At 42.2% G+C, this 20,623-nt stretch overlaps 1 protein-coding gene and 1 pseudogene across 3 annotated transcripts in view; both read left to right on the forward strand.

Moving 5' to 3' along the window:
- Positions 1–6,755: 6,755 nt before the first annotated feature.
- On the forward strand, positions 6,756–6,993 carry LOC105724821 (cyclin-dependent kinases regulatory subunit 1-like; annotated as a pseudogene).
- Positions 6,994–15,111: 8,118 nt separating this feature from the next.
- TERF1 (telomeric repeat binding factor 1) overlaps positions 15,112–20,623 on the forward strand; it is a 40,008-nt gene continuing 34,496 nt past the window's right edge. For all 3 annotated transcript variants that reach the window (XM_012463772.3, XM_012463773.3, XM_064384273.1), the window contains exon 1: positions 15,112–15,451. In XM_012463772.3, the coding sequence (XP_012319195.1) occupies positions 15,145–15,451 (307 nt within the window). In that variant the 5' untranslated portion in view covers positions 15,112–15,144. The remainder of the gene's footprint in view (positions 15,452–20,623) is intronic.

The raw sequence follows: 20,623 nt of genomic DNA on the forward strand, positions 1-20,623 counted from the left end.
AGTATCATGACATTTCAGATGACTAGCGATAAAGAGAAAATTGTAAAAGCTCCCAGACAGGAAAAAAAAATAGCTTCCAAACAAAGGATTAAAAACTATAAATGCATCAGTTCTCTCTACAATATTCCTGGAAGCTAAAAAACAATGAGCAATATCTTCCAGCAATTTCTAATTGTTCATCCTGAACTCAAACTATCATTTAATGGGAAGGGAGAATTATTGTATTTTTAGGCAAGAATAGTTACCTTCCATATGGAGAGTCAGACCCTGAAGAAAAAGGCACAGTTGATTGTCTATTTCTGCTTCAATTCTCCTACAGGCCAAAGCCTGATATCCATCCCAACATCTCTCACCCCCCAGTATCCACAGCCATATGTTTCAGAAGACTCTGAACTCCTCCTCAGCTCCAGCTCCAGAGGTAAATCATGACTGGTCTCTTTCTTTTCTTTTCTCTCTCTTTTTTTTTTTTGAGATGGAGTCTCGCTCTTGTTGCCCAGGCTGGAGCGCAATGGCGTGATCTTGGCTCACTGCAAACTCTGTCTCCCAGGTTCAAGCGAGTCTCCTGCCTCAGCCTCCTAAGTAAAGCTGGGATTACAGGCCTGCACCACCAAGCCAAGTTGATTTTGTATTTTTAGTAGAGATGAGGTTTCTCCATGTTGGTCAGGCTGGTCTCGAACTCCGACCTCAGGTGATCCGCCCACCTCGACCTCCCAAAGTGCTGGGGTTACAGGCGTGAGCCACCGTGCCTAGTCTCTTTTCTTTCTTTTTTTTTTTTTTAAAACAGAGTCTCACTCTGGCGCCAGGCGCCAGGCTGGAGTGCAGTGGCATGATCTTGGCTCACTGCAACCTCCGCCTCCCGGGTTCAAGCAATTCTCCTGCTTCAGCCTCCTGACTAGCTGAGACTACAGATGCGCGCCACCACACCCAGCTAATTTTTGTATATTTTTTTTAGTAGAGACGGTGTTTCACCATGTTGGCCAGGATGGTCTCTATCTGTTGACCTCGTGATCCGCCCACCTTGGCCTCCCAAAGTGCTGGGATTACAGGAGTGAGCCACTGCGCCCGGCCTCTCCTTTTTTTTTTTAAAGACAGGGCTCACTTTGTTGACCAAGCCAGTCTGGAAATCCTGGCCTCAAGCAATCCTTCCACCTCAGCCTCCCAAAGTGCTAGGACTACAGGTGTGAGCCACCACATGCATTGTTGGCTTCCAACTTTTGAGGTTTGGGACTCAGACAGGCTTCCTTGCTTCTCAGCTTGCAGATGGCCTATTATGGGACTTCATCTTGTGATCATGTGAGCCAATACCCCTTAATAAACTCCTCTTCATATATACATCTATCCTATTAGTTCTGTCCCTCTAAAGAACCCTGAATAACATAGCACTCCTATGAGAATCTAATGCCACACTGATCTGACAGGAGGTGGAGCTCAGGCAGTAATGTGAGTGATGAGGAGTGGCTGTGAATACAGATGAAGCTTTGCTAACTCGCCTGCCGCTCACCTCCTGCTGTACGGCCCCATTGCTAATAGGCCACAGACCAGTACTAGTCCATGGTCCAGGGGTTGGGGACCCCTGTTCTACAGGACACAAGAGGAATTCTCTCTGACCAACCTTCCTGTACCATGAAGTACAGGGTAGGGTGGAGAGATGACAAGAAACTGGGTCTTTGATGATGTTGCTGAGCTAGTGATTGACCTACATTGGCAGTGACCCACACCCAGCCTTCTTGTTATGTGATATAATACATTCTCCTTGTGATTTGAGCTATTGTAAATGAGGTTTTCCACTATTTTCAACCAAAAACATGCTAAATGATCTAAGGAGAAAGATAAATTATCTATGACAGAACAGAGAATAGTTGTAAGTAAAAATTAAAGCAGTCCTGATGCAGAGTGAGCACAGAAAGGATCCTTCTGGGAGACAAAGGAGAATACTAGTGGGGATGTGAGGGGCCAGTGGGTACCACCTTGGCCTTTTCCACCAAGACACCCTCTGAAAGGGTGGCTTCATGCTCCTTAGCTTCCTCTGTTAGACTTAGTTCCAACAGGTACCATGTTGGTGCTCTGTGAAGAGCAAACAGAGAAAACTTAGATTTTGAAATCAGAAGACATTTTTAAAACCAGGAAAGCAAACGTAATATGCCACATTCACAAATGTTACTTGTATTTGCACAGTAGCTTTCAAACCAGCTTCAGGGATCTCAAGCCTCCACCCCATTTTGTGCTTAGCCCTTTGACACATGGGGGTTACATGTGAACTTGTAAGAAAGAATTTTATACATTAAAGAAAAAGAAAGATTAAAAAATCTTTGCATTATACCATGTAGTCTATTGTTTAATGAAATATTTCATTGCATGGTGACCTCTACTGGCCGAAATAAACACATCACCAGGGCTGATGAAATAAGCCAATTTAGTCTGTTTAGTTAAGGAATTGGCTAATATGGAAAGACAATGCTAGCCAAATATGTTATTTAGAATTGTTAAGGCCCAGCTGTACTGTCAATGTGTTTATTTTTAAAAAGATTTTGTAAAATATTTCAAACATATGAGATATGGAGGATAATATAATAAACACATACCTGCCACCTAAATTTGTCATCTTAATATTTTGTCTTCTTTATCCAGAGTTTTAAAATTAATTATTTATTTATTTATTTTAGAGAGAGGGTCTCATTCTGTCACCTAGGCTGGACTGCAGTGGTGCAATGATAACCCACTGTAACCCAGAACTCCTGAGCTTAAGCAATGTCCTGCCTCAGCCTCCCAAGTCCATAAAACCAACATATTTTTTAAAAAATAAGACAGTTACATACATGTGAAGCCCTTATATCCTGACTTCCTGTAAACAGACCCTTTATCCCCTCTCAAGAGGGCATTGTGGCCAAGCACAGTGGCTTACACCTGTAATCTCAGCACTTTGGGAGGCCAAGGCAAGAGGATCACCTGAGGTCGAGAGTTGGAGACCAACCTGACCAACATGGAGAAACCTCATCTCTACTAAAAATACAAAAATTGGCCAGATGTGGTGGTGCATGCTTGTAATCCCAGCTACTCAGGAAGCTGAGGCAGGAGAATCACTTGAACCTGGGAGGCGGAGGTTGCGGTGAGCCGAGACTGCACTATTGCACTCCAGCCTGGACAACAAGAGGGAGACTCTGTCTCAAAAAAAAAAAAAAAAAAAGAGGGCATTGATTAGCTGGGTGGGGCGGCTCACAGTTGTAATCCCAGCACTTTGGGAGACTGAGATAGGAAGATCACCTGAGCCCAGGAGTTTAAGACCAACCTGGGAAACATAGTAAGAAATCATCTCTATAAAAAAAAAAATAAATAATTACCTAGGCATAGTGGTATGCATCTATACTTCAGTTACTTAGGAGGCTGAGACAGGAGGATTATTGCTTGAGCCCAGGAGGTGGAGGCTACAGTGAGCTATGATCATGCCACTGCACTCCGGCCTGGGCAACAGAGCAAGACCCTATCTCAGACAAAACAAAACAAAACAAAACAGGCAGCACTGCTTGGTGTTCATCTTTCCCATGAATCTTCTCATGTTTCTTCATATGTATTCACACATATGTATTCATATAGAATATAGGATATTGTGTTGCAAGCTTTACGTTTTTATACAAATGGAATAACATATGTATAGTTACAAATTTCACAATTTTTTGCTGGTTGAACTGGCCCATTATTGAGATCATGTTCCCCTTCCCCAGGGCAAAAAACAAAACCCTGAGATTTAAACTGATGGGGAGGGCTGGGCCTGTTGACTCACACCTATAATCCCAGTCTTTTGGGAGTCAGAGTGGGGAGGATTGCTCGAGCCTAGGAGTTCAAGACCAGCCTGGGCAACATGACAAGACCCTGTCTCTTAAAATAGATAAATAATAAACTGATAGGGAAAAAAATGTCCCTTCAAAATAGAGGTAGGGGCCGGGTGCAGTGGCTTATGCCTGTAATCCCAACATTTTGGGAGGCCACGGCGGGCGGATCACTTGAGGTCAGGAGTTCAAGACCAGTCTGGTCAACATGGTGAAATACTGTCTGTACTTTAAAAAATACAAAAATAAGCCAGGCATGATGGCACGTACCTGTAATCCCATCTACTTGGGAGGCTGAGGCAGGAGAATCGCTTGAACCCGAGAGGTGGTGGTTGCAGTGAGCTGAGATCACTAACGTAGTGCCACTGCACTCCAGCCTAGGTGACAGAGTGAGACTCCATCTCAAAAACAAACTAACAAACAAACAAATAATAGAGGATAGGTAAGATAAAGTTGCCAAAAGAGATTCAGTACAAAAATGTTTGAAAACCAGGACAATGGAGAAAACTAGCGGTAGCTGATATTGTGGAGCACTTATAATACGCCAGATACTTTTCTAAGTGCTTTCTTTAAATCATTGAATCCTCACAGCAACTCTATGCAATATCTTCTATCATGAACTCCATTTTACAAAGAAGGAAGCCAAGGCAAAAAGGTTGCTAGCTTGTCTAAGCTCACATATCTGAGTCGTGGGGCCTGCAGTCTGACTTCCTGCTCTGAATGCAATGTGATACATAGATGAAGCCCTATCAAGAATTCTAAGTACCACAAGAAGCACCCTTATAAACCAATCACAACATATTGTTGTTGCTGCTGCTGATGTACTTGAACTATACCATGCCCCTTCCTTCTGGCTTTCTAAGAACCCCAGCCAGCTCAGGAGAGGGCTGAGAGTGGTCCTCTTGCCTCTTTTCAGAGATTTAACTGGCCAGAACTTGAGCATCCTCTTACATGCAAAACTTCATTGTCCCTTGGCATGAGAAACTATTGATAAGATTTGTTCCTGATTCCAACTGTGACCTGAGACAAGTTAAAAATATTTTTTCTGGATCGTTAACCTTCTCTAAAATAAGACAAAATATTATCCTATTCCTTCTGAAATAATCTTGTTGTGACGAAGAATAATTTATCATGCTGTGACATCCTAAGTCATTAAATGGGAGGATCTGGCAGCCCTGCTTCATACACCCACGCATTTATCTACAAAAGTTGATATGTATGAAAGCTTGTGGCCTTAAGTCTTTAGCAGAAAGAGGAGGTGGATCTCCAGGCCTAACAGATGAGGAACATGAACTCTGGCTGATGTCTACTCCCCTTGGGAAGGCTTTATTGGGAAAAAAGAGAATAACGTGGGATCTGAATGTCTGGTTTCAAGCTGTGGATCCCTAACTTACTAACTAGCTTTCTCACTTTCCAACCTCAGGTGACTTAATAACCCTCTTTGTGCTACAGGTTCATCCTCTACAAAATTATAGTTAATAAACTTATAAAATAAAATAGTATCTACCTAATAAACTTGCTATGAAGAGTAAATGAGTTAATACATATGCTGCAATTAGAAAGTTGCTGGCACCTGTTATATATGTAATAAATGTTAAGTATGTGGTAGGGTCTGAATTGTGGCATCCCCCTCAAATTCATATGTTGGAACAGAATATCCACTGGGATACTATTAAGAGTAAAGGCCTTTGGGAACTAATTAAGTCATAAGAACATCACCCTTGTGTATGGAATTAGTGTTCTTATAAAAGAGGTTGGGCTGGGTGCAGTGGCTCATGCCTGTAATCCTAGCACTTGGGGAGACTGAGGAAGGAGGATCACTTGAGCCCAGTAGTTTGTGACCAGCCTGGGCAACATAGCAAGACACTGTTTTATTTAAAAAAAAAAAAAAAAAAAAAAAAAAGTTCGGGCACTGTGGCTCACACCTATAATCCCAGCATTTTGGGAGGCCAAGGGAGGTGGAACACAAGGTGAGGAGTTCAAGACCAGCCTGGCCAAGATGGTGAAACCCCGTCTCTACTAAAAATACAAAAAACATTAGCCGGGCATGGTGGCAGGTGCCTGTAATCCCAGCTACTCGGGAGACTCAGCCAGAGAATTGCTTGAACCCAGGAAGCGGAGATTGCAGTGAGCCAAGATCACATCACTGCACTCCAGCCTAGGTGACAGAGTGAGATTCCATCTTTAAAAAAAAAAAAAAAAGGTTGAAGGGAAATGCCTTGCCTCTTCCGACAATTAAGAACACAAAAAGAAAGTACCATATTTGAAAAAGAGTGCAGACTGTTACCAGACACCTCAACAAACACAACCAGTGCCTTGATCTTGGACTTTCCAGTCTCCAGAACTCTGAGCAATACATTTTTGTTGTTTATAAATGGCCCAGTCTGTGGCATTTTGTTATAGCAGCTAAAATAGACAAAAACAGTGTGGTCGATATCATTATCATCATCACCATTAATATCTGGCTCAGAGGACTTGGTCTGCCCTCCTATTGAGAAAGGGGCAAAGATAGAAACTGAAGGGCCTGTTTTTTGTGGATAAACAGCAAATCTGAGAGTACTATTGAGTTCTTAATAGCTGATGTTTTCAAATTCTATAAGCAATTTCACTGATAAGAATGTTTTATACTCTTTGAGTATCAATTTTCTTCTAGCCATGTCTAAGAAAAATGTAACATATATTCATTCAATATCAACTGAATGTCCACCACATGATATGCAGTTTTCTAGCCATGGGGATACAGTAGTGGACAAAACAGACAAAATGTCTTCCTTAGCATATCTTGTTTTTTAATGCGACTGACAAAAAGAAAACTAAAATACCATCAGTTAGTGAAACATGCTAAGTAGAGTACTGCAGATAGAAAATATTTAAATAGGAGTTGCTTGGAGGTTGGCGGCGCGGGACTGAAGGCTAGCAGATGGAGTGATCATGTCGCACAAACAAATTTACTATTCGGACAAATATGACGACGAGGAGTTTGAGTATTGGCATGTCATGCTGCCCAAGGACATGGCCAAGCTGGTACCTAAAACCCATTTGATGTCTGAATCTGAATGGAGGAATCTTGGCATTCAACAGTCAGGGTTGGGTCCATTATATGATCCATGAACCAGAACCTCAAAACATATTGTTCCGGCACCCACTACCCAAGAAGCCGAAGAAATGAAGCTGGCAAGTCACTTTTCAGCCTCAAGCTTTACACAGCTGTCCTTACTTCCTAACATCTTTCTGATGACATTATTGTGTTGCCTTCTTGTTTCTCACTTTGATATTTAAAAGATGTTCAATACACTGTTTGAATGTGCTGGTAACTGCTTTGCTTCTTAAGTAGAGCCACCACCACCATAGCCCAGCCTGATGAGTGCTCTGTGGACCCACAGCCTCAGCTGAGTGTGACCCCAGAAGCCAAGGTGTGCTGTGTATCCAGAACACACTTGGCAGATGGAGGAAGCATCTGAGATTAAGACCATGGCTGTTACAGGGATCGTGTAAACTTGTTTTTGCTTTTTTCTGTGGGGTGTTGTATGTATGGTGACTTGTGGATTTATGTTTCAGTGTACTGGAAACTTTCCATTTTATTCAAGAAATCGTTCATGTTATAAATCTTGATTAAAGAGGAAGTTTTTATAATCTAAAAAAATAAAGAAAATATTTAAGTAGAGTAGTCAAAGAAAGTATCTCTGAAGAAAGGTGACATTTGAATGAAATGGGTTGGCAGGGAGCAACACAAATATTTGAATGAACAATCAAGTCAAAGCAAGTCCAATGACTCTGGAACAGGAACAAGCTAAAACTATTTGAGGAATAGCAAGAAGACCAGAATGGCTATAGCAGTGGTGGCAACAGGCAGAATTTTTAAGAAATATGGTTAGAAACTAGGCAGGGAAAAAATCATGTAAGGCCTTGTAGTCTTTAATAAAGAGTTTGAGTTTTAGTCTAAAAATGATCACAAATCATGGTAGGTTTTGAGGAGACAAATGACAAGTTGTGATTTACATTTTAGAAAGGCCATTCAGATTACTGTGTAAAAAACAGTGGGGTGCAGTGGCTCACAGCTGTAATCCTAGCACTTTGGGAGGCTGAGGCAAATGGATCACCTGAGGTCAGGAATTCGAGACCAGCCTGGCCACTATGGTGACACCTCCATCTCTACTAAAAATACAAAAATTAGCCAGGCATGGTGGCAGGCGCCTGTAATCCCAGCTACTCAAGGGGCTGAGGCAGGAGAATTGCTTGAACCCAGGAGGTGGAGGTTGCAGTGAGCCGAGATCATGTCACTGCACTCCAGTCTGGGTGACAGAGTGAGACTCTGGCTCAAAAAGGAAAAAAAAATAGACCATGGCAGGCCAAGAGTGGAAGCAAGGAGAGCCATCCTGAGGCTACTGTTTGGGCCACATGAGACATGAGGGTCACTTGGCTGAGGGTGGAGATGCAGATCACGGGAACTAGTCAGATTATGGATCCTTTTTGAAGATAAAGCTGACCAAAGCTGTTGAAGGATTAGATATGATGTGTAAGATAAAGAAAGGAATCAAGGATGAAACTTGTGTTGTTGGCCCAATTAATTGGCTAAGTGAACGGAGGTGCCATTGACTGAGACAGGAAAGATGAGATAAGGTCTAGTTTAGGAGTGTCCAATCATTTTGCTTCCCTAGGCTACACTGGAAGAATTGTCTTGGGCCACACATAAAATACACTAACAGTAACAATAGCTGATGAGCTTTAAAAAGAAATCACAAAATAATCTTGTAAAGTTTTAACGAAGTTTATGAATTTGTATTGGGCCCCACTCAAAGCAGTCCTGGGCTGCGTGCCACCCACGGGCCACGGGTTGAATAAGTGTGGTCTAGTTTGATGGGGTATGGGTTATGTTTGGACTTTTCAAATTTAGATGAACAATAATCCAAGCAGTGATGGGGTGCTCAGCAGAAATTTTAGAGAGGAAGATTTATCTTTGGGTCTCAACAGGATCTAGATGATATTAAACAGAGTAGATAGTATCAACTAGGGAATGAAGTTCAAAGGCTGAGGTCAAGGACACTACAACATTTAGAGTTTAGCAAGAAGAAGAATAACCAGCAAGGAATACTAAGAAGTGTTTATTGAGGTGTGAAGAATACCAGCAAAGGATGGTATGCTGTAAGTCAAATAAAGAAAATGCATCCAGGAGGAAGGCATGATCAAATGAGTCAAGTGATCTGAGTCTTCTATAATCTTTGGCTATCACGGAATAAACTTAATAGCTGTTATCTGCATATATTTACCTAGTAGTTTATAGCAGCATTTCTCAAAGTGTGTTTGTTGATATTGAAGGAAATTTAAATATTTTACTGCAAAATATATTTCTTTGACATATTTTGAAATGGCTGCCACCTGGCCAGCAAATAGAAGCAGCCTTGCAAAGCTGTCTTTTGTAGGGAAAATATGCATTTGTAGAGAATTTCCATTAATGCATCTATGTCCCCTCCCCTTTCTATGCCTTTCTTGAATCCATGAAAGGTTGAGAGTCTGACCACTTTAAAAGTCTGAAAAGAAACATTTACCATCTATTCTCTCCAAGGGAGGCTTCATCTACATTACAAGGCCACCTTTGCTAGCCAAACTTCTTACTTTCTCTCTCATCATCTGTTGATTTATCAACATAACCTGTTTCTGGCCACCCTCTGAGTCTGTATTATTGACTGTGGCTCAGGATGTTGGGTCTTCACTCTTAAGGCTCCTGTGTACACACATTAAATACATCTGCATGCCTTTTCTTCTGTTAATCAATCTGCCTTATGTCAGTGATTTTTCAGTGAAGCTCTAGGTGGTCAAGAACCTATGGTTCCCAGAGCACAATAATTATATAGGATGTTCTGCAAAAAAGGAGTGCAATGATCAATTATGGGGTATGTTTCATAAAATTCATGATCCACATTAGTATATTTAAAGCTCTAAGCAGTCCATAGAAAAGAAAACTTCCACCTTTTAAAAATAGGAACTTCCCAAATTGTTTTTTTCCTAAAAATCAAATTAAGGATAACCTACAGAGTGAGCCTGTACCACCACAGTGCCTGTATTCTGTCAGAGGCAGGTTACACATGGATCCTGTAATGCATGAAATAACTTTTAAGAAATCTCAAGGGGTTACGAAGATCATTTAAATATGTTAAAAGCTCTAAATGATTAGAACTGCCTAAAATAATGTTCCCCTTCCTAAAACCCATTTTGTTGAACATTCCTTCAGTCCTTGGGCATGACTTTATTGATTCTGAAAAGGGAGAAAGTCCTCATAAGGAGGAGTGTGCTCCTTCATCATTATTATATATTATGTACACTACCTCAAAATGGAGTGGTTCATTTTATTTGTATGGTTTGGTAGCTAGCAACCCTGGTTCTATATTGGAATCACCTAGAGATGCTTTGAGAAACACATGTGCTTGAGCCTTCCCCTTCGAAATTCTGATTTACTAATACAAAATCTAACTCAGCTAACTGAGAATATGTGACACGCGACAGAGGTTGAGAACTATTTGTGAGGATAGCAAAATAAGTGTTTTAGGCCCTGTAAAATTTACTTATAAAAAATCAGTTCAGGGCCAGGCGCGGTGGCTCAAGCCTGTAATCCCAGCACTTTGGGAGGCCGAGGCGGGTGGATCACGAGGTCAAGAGATCGAGACCATCCTGGTCAACATGGTGAAACCCCGTCTCTACTAAAAATACAAAAAATTAGCTGGGCATGGTGGTGCGTGCCTGTAATCCCAGCTACTCAGGAGGCTGAGGCAGGAGAACTGCCTGAACCCAGGAGGCGGAGGTTGTGGTGAGCCGAGATCACGCCATTGCACTCCAGCCTGGGTAACAAGAGCAAAACTCCGTCTCAAAAAAAAAAAAATCAGTTCAGGCCTGGTGCGGTGGTTCATGCCTGTAATCCCAGCATGTTGAGAGGCTGAGGCAGGTGGATCACGAGGTCAGGAGTTCAAGACCAGCCTGGCCAGGATGGTGAAACCCTGTCTCTACTAAAAACTACAAAAAAATTAGCCGGGCACAGTGGCATGCACCTGTAATCCCAGCTACTCAGGAGGCTGAGGCAGGAGAATTGCTTGAACCTGGGAGGTGGAGGTTGCAGTGAGCCAAGATCATGCCACTGCACTCCAGGCTGGGTGACAGAGTGAGACTGTCTCAAAAAAAAAAAATCAGTTCATACCCACCTCTCTCCCCTCTGCATCTCTGTTCAAACCTTTTTAATGAAATCTCACTGGCTTAGACACTCTCCCTGTGAAATGGCCTTTGCAAAATTCATAACTGAGTAACTACAGTGAAAGAAATCTGATCTAACCGATACCACCTTATTTCTAACATCCAAGCTGTCCTTGTCCATTCCTAGGTATAGGCCAAAGTAACTTTGGGAGGAACTTAGTTTATAGTTTAGCTTTAAAACAAAGAATATAACAGCCCTTTCCCCAAACAAACCCCCTTCCTGCATGGGGACTAAATTGCCTTTGCAGGACTAACAAATTAGCTACAAGAAGTTATGGTTTAGCCGTCATGCAACTGGAGGCTGCAAGATTCTAAACCTCCCCCAATGGCTTCTGGGAATAAAATCACTGTTGAAAAACCTAAGATCAGTGCTTAAGATATTTTGCAGACCCTGCACTCGATGGATCAGCTGGCACCACCCAGATCAATAATCAGGCTCATCTAATCGTGTGGCCCCCACCCAGGAAGTGACTCAGTGCAAGAAGGCAGCTTCGACTCCCTACGATTTCATCTCTGACCCCACCAATTATCACTCCTGATTCACTAGTCCCCTACCCACCAAATTATCCTTAAAAACACCAATCCCCAAGTTTTCAGGGAGATGGGTTTGAGTAATAATAAAACTCTGGTCTCCCACACAGCCAGCTCTGCATGAATTACTCTTTCTTTATTGCAATTCCCATGTCTTGATAAATCAGCCTGTCTAGGCAGCAGGCAAGGTGAACCCATTGGGTGATTGCACCTCCACCAAACTCCTGTTAGGGCTACTGTTAGCATTACTCATTAGTCTGATGCTTATGTACAATGTGTATGTGTGTTGCTTATCTTCCCAACCAGTCTATAATTCTTTATGGAGAGGAGTAGTATCTTTATGTTTACCATGCATCATTCTAGCACAGTATTTTTCTTTTTTTTTTTTTATTTTTTTTGAGACGAAGTTTCACTCTTGTTACCCAGGCTGGAGTGCAATGGCGCGATCTCGGCTCACCGCAACCTCCGCCTCCTGGGTTCAGGCAATTCTCCTGCCTCAGCCTCCTGAGTAGCTGGGATTACAGGCACGCGCCACCGTGCCCAGCTAATTTTTTGTATTTTTAGTAGAGACCGGGTTTCACTGTGTTGACCAGGATGGTCTCGATCTCTTGACCTCGTGATCCACCCGCCTCGGCCTCCCAAAGTGCTGGGATTACAGGCGTGAGCCATCGCACCCGGCAGCACAGTACATTTCACATAATAGGTACTCAGTAAAGGATGTTTCAAAAGTACATATGTAGTTTGGACATTGATGAGACATTTATAAATGCAAAAATAAAGCAAAGTATCTAATTCAGAATGAGACCATTAGTTTATATTAGCAATGGGATAGACTAAAATACGGGTTAAAACACAATAATTCAATATGGCAGACATAAGAATTTAGGAAATTTACAGATTTCAAAGTGTTGTTTAGGAAATTGTCCAAATCAAAAACAGTCTTGGGAAATGCAACAGCATGGGGAATGTAATCTAGGCTTTATGGGAATCTTTCCACAGTATCTCTGCCTATTGGCATCCAGAATCATAAATGTATACTTACCTGGCAGGGGAGATACCATGATCACAGGATCATCAATGATTCTAGTGGTGAGAAATCAGTACCTGGCAATAGAAATCAGCACTTTATTGTGGGAAAGCCTGAATGGTTAGGAACCATGTGGGATATGAAGTCAAATCTGCCACCCTAAACCTTCAATCTTTGGTTTCAGGTTGTGCTTTTAGGATCATCACAAAACAGATTGAATTTCTCCCTTCATAGCAATCCCATTAAATGACTATAAAGTCAACTATACTTGTAAATCTTACTCCATGAACTCAGTTTTACAAGAAATAAAATTTTACTCAAGGGATGACTTTTAAATCACAGAAATCACACAGGATTCTCTCTCCTAACCCACTCCAGCCCAAAAACACCACCTTCCAATACCATCCCATTGGGGGTTAGGGTTTCAGCATGCAAATTTAGGGAGAAAATAAATATGCAGTCTATAATACTAGGTTCATAATGTGCCATAACCCTTATTCCCTTAGCCTGTATCCCCATTTCACTGTATTATTTTAAAACAGAACTTACTTCCCATGGAACCATCAGAGCCTGAAGCAGAGATCTCTTCTGATGCATCATCCTTTTTCCTGGCAGCACAAATACTCTTCCTGCTAATACTAATTGAGCACTTACTATTTACCTGGCTTTCTTTTTTCTCTCTTTCCTTCCTTCCTTCCTTCCTTCTTTCTTTCTTTTTTTTTTTTTTTTGAGATAACATATCACTATGTTGCCCAGGCTGGTCTCTCAAACTCCTGGGCTCCAACGATCCTCCCACCTTGGCCTCCCAAAGTGCTGGAATTACAGTGAGCCACTGTGCCTGGCTGAGGCTTTGTTTTAAACTCTTTACATTTATCAACCCTTTAATCTTCCCAAAAAAGCTTATTGTGCAGGTATTATTATTATTATTCACAATATACAGACATGAAAACTGAGACATAATTTACCCAAGGTCACACTGCTAGCGAGTAACTGGTGGGAAACATTCCAACGTAAGCATTTTTAATACTAGAATACAGTGCCTTAGTTACTCAACATTTAAACTGTTCTACCTTAAAGACAATAACAATAAGCGTGTGAAAAGGTAGAAAGGATTTGATGGTGTTGGATGCATTATAAACAAAAGGGCTTTTAAAGTAAACTTGTTATTCAATTATGACACACATACTGAAAAGTGCATAAACGATGTTCAGTGAATTTTCATAAAGTGAACACATTGGTGTAACCATTACCCACATCAAGGAACAGAAAACTGAGCCGGGCCAGGCGCGGTGGCTCAGGCTTGTAATCCCAGCACTTTGGGAGGCCGAGGCGGGCAGATCACAAGGTCAGGAGTTTGAGACCAGCCTGATCAACATGGTGAAACCCTGTCTCTACTGAAAATACAAAAATTAGACGGGTGTGGTGGCACACACCTGTAATCCCAGCTTCTCAGGAGGCTGAGGCAGGTGAATCACTTGAACCCGGGAGGTGGAGGTTGCAGTGAGCCGAGATCATGCCATTGCACTCCAGCCTAGGTGACAGAGTGAGACTCCACCTCAAAAAAAAAAAAAAAAAGGAGCCAGGAGTGGTGGCTCAGGCCTGGAAACCCAGCACTTTGGCAGGAGGATCACTGGAGGCCAGGAGTTGGCGAGCAGCCTGATCAACAGAGGGAAATCTGGCTCAAAGGAAAAAACAAACAAAAAACAAAAAACTAACCAGACCACTCATCCCCACTTATACTCTCCTTTTGTGCTAAGTTTCAAAATTCAAAATATGCATTCACTTATTATTTTCTGTAAACTGCATTCTATAGTCGATCTCAAACTTTGATTGAGATTCATTTTCACAGCAGTATACTCTTTCTAGAGCAGTGATCTCAGAATGTGGTGTCCTGCCAAGTAGTGTTAGACTTTCAAGTTCAAGGACCCCCAAGCTAGACTAACAGAACAGGAATTCCGAGATTGGAGACCGGCAATTTGTGTTTTAGCAAGCCCCCAGGCTGATTCTGACGCATCCTGAGGTTGGAGAAGCACGGATGTTAGTCAGTTGGAATAATTCTGGTTCGTGATCATGTAGTAACCGTTAGATGAATACTAGGGTTTAAAAGTGTTATACTTGACTAGTAGTGACAAGTTCTCATTACCCACCTCTTTCTGAAATAGGCGGCAGACAAATGCGTTTTCATTTTAACTAACGGTGTTGTTGTTCCAGTCAAGGTTGCATTTTACAAGGAATAAGGAAGATAAGCTGCCTCCTAGCATAACCTCACTCCTCGCTCAATATGGAGTCCTCCAGTTAACATGCAAAGCCCTGGCCTCAGACTGGCGGGAAATTCAACGCCCAGAGGCAGGAACAAGTCTCGGCCAATCAGAAGCCAGGCTTGAGCCGCTCGCTCATCCTGGCGACGTGATTGGTGGTTTCCGCCGGCGGAAGCGACTCTCCGCAGCTACAACCCGCGCCCGCGAGTGCTAGTCAATCGTTGCTCGGCGCTTAAAGGGGCAGTACCCGCGCGAGCCATTTGACATGGCGGAGGACGCGTCTTCAGCGGCTCCGAGCCCACGGGGCTGCGCGGATGGTAGGGATGCCGACGCTACCGAGGAGCGGATAGCAGAAACGGAGAGAAACGACGAGGAGCAGTTCGAGTGCCAGGAACTGCTCGAGTGCCAGGTGCAGTTGGGGGCTCCCGAGGAGGAGGAGGATGCGGGCCTTGTGGCCGAGGCCGAGGCTGTGGCTGCCGGCTGGATGCTCGATTTCCTCTGCCTCTCTCTTTGCCGAGCTTTCCGCGACGGCCGCTCCGAGGACTTTCGCCAGACCCGCGACAGCGCCGAGGGTGAGGGCGGACCGCGTCCGGGCTGGGGACTACGCATGGGGCGGAGGCGGGCCCAGTGGCGCGCCGGGGAGGCCTGGTTCCCATCGTTGCCGAGGGAGGTCGGGAGAGAGGGGAAGCTGCGGCCGATTAGCCTGGGGTCCGAGGCTCTGGGCCGAACTTTGCGCAAATCCCTGTTCCGCCCGTTGTCAGCACCTGAGCTTTTGTTAGATTGTTTTTCTCTTCGATAAAATGAAAATAAGACCCTGTTTAGGGTTGATGCAAGCATTAAATGATTTAAAATGTATACACTTGCACTCAACCCAGTACCTTTGTCTCTTTGGTGCTTTCTACTCAGGTATTCGGTGGTGATATTCAGCAGTCATTATGGCCTCCAGTGACACCCCCCCCCCCAGCCCCCGCCATCAGTGTTTTGTGTTAATTCTTGATATATTAAACCTCATTTGGGCTGCTTGCTACAACAATTTTATTCTGTATAGGCTCAGAATAAAAGTAAATGTTGGCCACATGCCTGTAAGTCCCAGCTACTTAGGAAGCTGAGGTGGGAGAATTACTTGAACCCAGGAGGCGGAGGCTGCAGTGAATTGAGATCGTGCCACTACAGTCCTGCCCAGGTGACACAGTAAGACCCTGCCCTAATAAATAAATAAATAAATGAAACTGTTCATGAAATCTGCCTAGACAGCCTGTAAGTGATGGACAAAGACATAGATCCATAGAGAAAACCAGCATAGTTTTTTCAGTCTAACACTCTCCCAGCTCAGATGTTTGATTAAAGGTGCCTTTCCGCCCCCTGCCCCAAGTTAGGGTCTCACTCTGTCACCCAGGCTGCAGTGCAGTGGCGCCATCACAGCTCTTTGCAGCTTTGACCTTCCTCAGACTCAGATGATCTTCCCACTTCAGCTTCCCGAGTAGCTGAGACTGCAGGCGCGCACCACCACGAGCGGCTGTAAGATTACAGGCGTGAGCCACCGCGCCTAGCCTAGCGTAGCATTTTTTTTTTTTTATTTGAGACGGAGTTTCGCTCTTGTTACCCAGGCTGGAGTGCAATGGCGCGATCTCGGCTCACCGCAACCTCCGCCTCCTGGGTTCAGGCAATTCTCCTGCCTCAGCCTCCTGAGTAGCTGGGATTACAGGCACGCGCCACCATGCCCAGCTAATTTTTTGTATTTTTAGTAGAGACGGGGTTTCACCATGTTGACCGGAATGGTCTCGATCTCTTGACTTCGTGATCCACCCGCCTCGGCCTCCCAAAGTGCTGGGATTACAGGCGTGAGCCACCGCACCTGGCCTAGCGTAGCTTTTTGAAAAATAACAGAGAGATGTTCTGGTACTTGATTCAGAGTTGGCACTAAAATTACTGTGCAAGTATATGTTAATAATACTATAAGTATGCTATTTAACAGAATTCTCAGAAAGACATATTGACACGTTTCACTTCACCATAATCCTGTGAATTAGGCAAATAATCTTAGTTTTAAAATACTGATAGGTTAAAAGGGGATGTTTCAGCCCCATGCTTTATCTTCCAGTTCAAGGATCTTTCCTCTATTGCAGATAACACTGGAGCCATGGATAATTAACATTAAGTGGAAAATTAAATCCTGGAATGAAGCTAGTTCCTCAGAATTATTAAAAAGTTCTCTTAGAGTTGGAGATATCAGTATGAACTGTTCAACTCATGTAGGTATAGATGACTCTAGAAATATTTACATATGCTTGTGTAGACACAGGTTACTATACAAACGTGTTTCCTTGCTCTGTCAGATAAAAGGGCACAGAAGCAACCTAACTCTAGCAACAATGAATACACCTTGCACCCAGATCTTGTTTTCTAATACCATTCTGCAATAAAAGGAACCAGGGCTCTTTGGAGAAATGACTGATTCTGGAACTAGGACAGGAAATGTACAGGTAAACCTGGAGCATCCTCTAGTGCCAGGAAGTAAGGAAGTGCTAAGAAAGAAACAAAAACACCTAGTGACCCGGTTAGAAAGGGACACAGAAGCCATCTGCAAGACTTCCCAATGGCTACAGCTGAACCACTAATACAAGAAGATAAAGTAGTATTAGTGTATAAACTTAAAGTATAAAATAATTTTACGTGAGTCCATACTGATGTGAATAAATAATTGAATAAATGAGAAATCTTGCATGCAGCATTCCAATTATTAATAATTTGATGTTGCTAATCTCTCCTCAAGGAGTAGAACGTAACTCCTTGAGTGTGGGTTGCTCACAGTGACTTTCTTCCAAAGAGTACAGTATAGAAAGGGAGCAAGGGAGAGTAAGTTCACAGTTGGAGAAACTTGTCAAATACTACCTCACCTAAGTAAACAGTCAGCATCCACAGTAATAGTTGATGATATGTTCACTTGTTGTAATGAAAATAGAACTTTATCATTGTGGTCTTATTCCAAAAACCCCATCACTTCAATCTAATTATGAGAAAAGCGTCAGACATATCCCAGAAGGACATTCTGCAAAATACCTGACCATTACTCAAAATGTCATCATCAGAACCAAGGAAAGTCTGAGAAACTCTAATAGCCAACAGGCTCCTAAAGAAATAGGACTAAAAGTAATGTGATGTCCTGAATGGGATCCTGCCACAGAAAAAGGGCATTAAGTAAAAACTAAGGAAATCTGAATATAGCATGGGTTGAGTTAATAATAATGTGTCAACACTGATTCATTAATGTAATGCAACATACTAACGTAAAATGTTTAAAAAAAGTAAGATAAATTGCTTCAAGGTATATGGAACCTATCTACCATTTTTATATTAATTACATCAATTTTAAACTGTTCTAGAAAACAGTTGATTGTTTTAAAGAAAAAAAAAACCCTGTTCATAAAAACACCCAGAGCCAAGGTTAAAAAAAAATTAAAAAAAAAAAAACTCATGTTCAGAGTTGTAGCTCAAGACTGGAAGAATAATCTAGGCCACTGTCATTATTTTAAAGTTAAGGGTACAGAAACCAAAGAGAGCCCACTATTTTTCAAGTGGCACTGCTAATCAGTGGCCAATATGCAAATTGTGAACATAGTGTTATTTTGGGGTGCCCATTTTTAATTTTTAAGGACCCTTTTTAATTTCTTTATTGAATCGCATTTACTACATTTTCCTTCCTTTTTTTTTTTTTTAATCCTTTTCAAGAGACAGGTTCTTACTATGTTACCTATCTTGAGTGATTTGGTACCCAAGTTGGCTTTGAACTCCTGGACTCAAGGAGTCCTCCCACCTCAACCCCTCAAGTACCTGGGACTACAGTATTACAGTTCTCAAAATTGTAAAACTATACAGCTCTTCATGCTTTCTAGAAAATTCTTAAGTGTTTTATTCCGACTCAGAATTATTCTCATATCTCACAGATCTTGGATAATACCTTTCTTTTTTGTCTTTTTGTTTTTTTTCCTTTTTGTGGAGAATAGGTTCTTGCTATATCGCCCAGGCAGGTCTCTAACTCCTGGGCTCAAGCTATCCTCCCACCTCTGCCTCCCTAAAAGCTGGGATTACAGGCATGAGCCACAGCGCCAGCCAGATTATACCTTTCATAGACTGTTAATCATGCCGTGGAAGGCAGTGTAGTATAACAATTAAGAACATGGTCTCTGGAATAAATTGTCCCAGTTTGATTCCTGGCTCTGCTACTTTTAAGCCTTAATCCTGTCAAAAGACAAAATTACAACTAATTTAGTTTAAAGATCTCACTTGGCTTTATTATGATTCTAGATTCAGGTAATACTTTATTCCATAAAATAAAGTGCTCAATGAATTGAGCAGTTGGGGGTTGGCTTTATAGACAGTAAAGGTTTAAGGAAGCTAAAACAAAACAAAAAGCAGATTGGTTATTTCAAAGTTACTTGTAAGGCTGGGCCGGAGAGAAAACTAGATCTGTGGGATGCAGAATGGATGTTATGTTAGCAGGCATGAAAGCAACAGTAATTTCCTTGTACGTACATCTTCATCAGAGCTCTTGGCTGGTTAGGTGCACTATCAATTAGCAATGGTATTTTGAAAGGACTCTTTTTTCCGAGCAGTAAATCTCAATAATGGGCTTAAAATATTCAGTAAACCATGGTGTAAACAGAGGCACTGTCATCTAATCTTATTCCATTTCTAGAGCACAGACAGAGTAGATATAGTGTCATTTTTGAGGGCCTTAAGATTTTCAGAATGGGAAATGAGCAATGGCTTCAACTTAAAGTCACCAGCAGCATTAGTTCCTAACAACAGAGTCAGCCTGTCCTTTGAAATTTTGAAGTTAGGCATTGACTTCTCTCTGGCTATGAAAGTTCTATATGACATCTTCTTCCAATATGAGGCTGTTTCATCTACAGTGAAAATCTGTTGTTGACTGGATGCAATGGCTCACGCCTGTAATCCCAGCACTTTGGGAGGCCGAGGTGGTTGGATCATTTGAGGTCAGGAGTTTGACACCAGCCTGGCCAACATGGTGAAACCCCATCTCTACTAAAAATACAAAAATTAGCTGGGTGTCGTGGCAGACATCTGTAATCCCAGCCACTCGGGAGGCTGAGGCACAAGAATTGCGGATCACCTGAGGTCAGGAGTTCAAGATCAGCCTGACCAACATGGAGAAACCCTGTCTCTACTAAAAATAAAAAAAATCGGCCGGACGTGGTGGTGCATGCCTATAATTCCAGCTACTCTGGAGGCTGAGGCAGGAGAATTTCTTGAACCTGGGGTATGGAGGTTGCAGTGAGCCGAGATTGAGCCATTGCACTCCAGCCTGGGCAATAAGAGCAAAACTCCGTCTCAAAAACAAAACAAAACAAAACCACACAATATTTATGGAATAAATTTGTGTCTTATATGGGCCTGATTTGTGGTACTCTAGAATCTTTATAATAGTAATATCAGAAATTATTGATCACTTATCACCATACAGCTATAATAATAATGAAAAATTTCAAATATTACAAGAATTACCAAAATGTGACAGGTACAGATTCTCTTAGAAAAATGGTGCCAACAGTCTTGGCTCAAGCAGGGCTGTCATAAACTTTCAATTTATAAAAAAACATGCTGTATGCGAAATGCAATAAAATGAGGTATGCCTGCAACTGTTTGTGGTACTCATTAAAATTTTAATTAGGTACTTATATAACTTTTGGTTTAATTTATGTCTTCTCAGATTAAAACTTTCA

Source organism: Aotus nancymaae, unplaced genomic scaffold, assembly GCF_030222135.1.
Source record: "Aotus nancymaae isolate 86718 unplaced genomic scaffold, 86718_ANA_hifiasm-v0.15.2.pri h1tg000036l, whole genome shotgun sequence".
Taxonomy (NCBI): Eukaryota; Metazoa; Chordata; class Mammalia; order Primates; family Aotidae; genus Aotus; species Aotus nancymaae.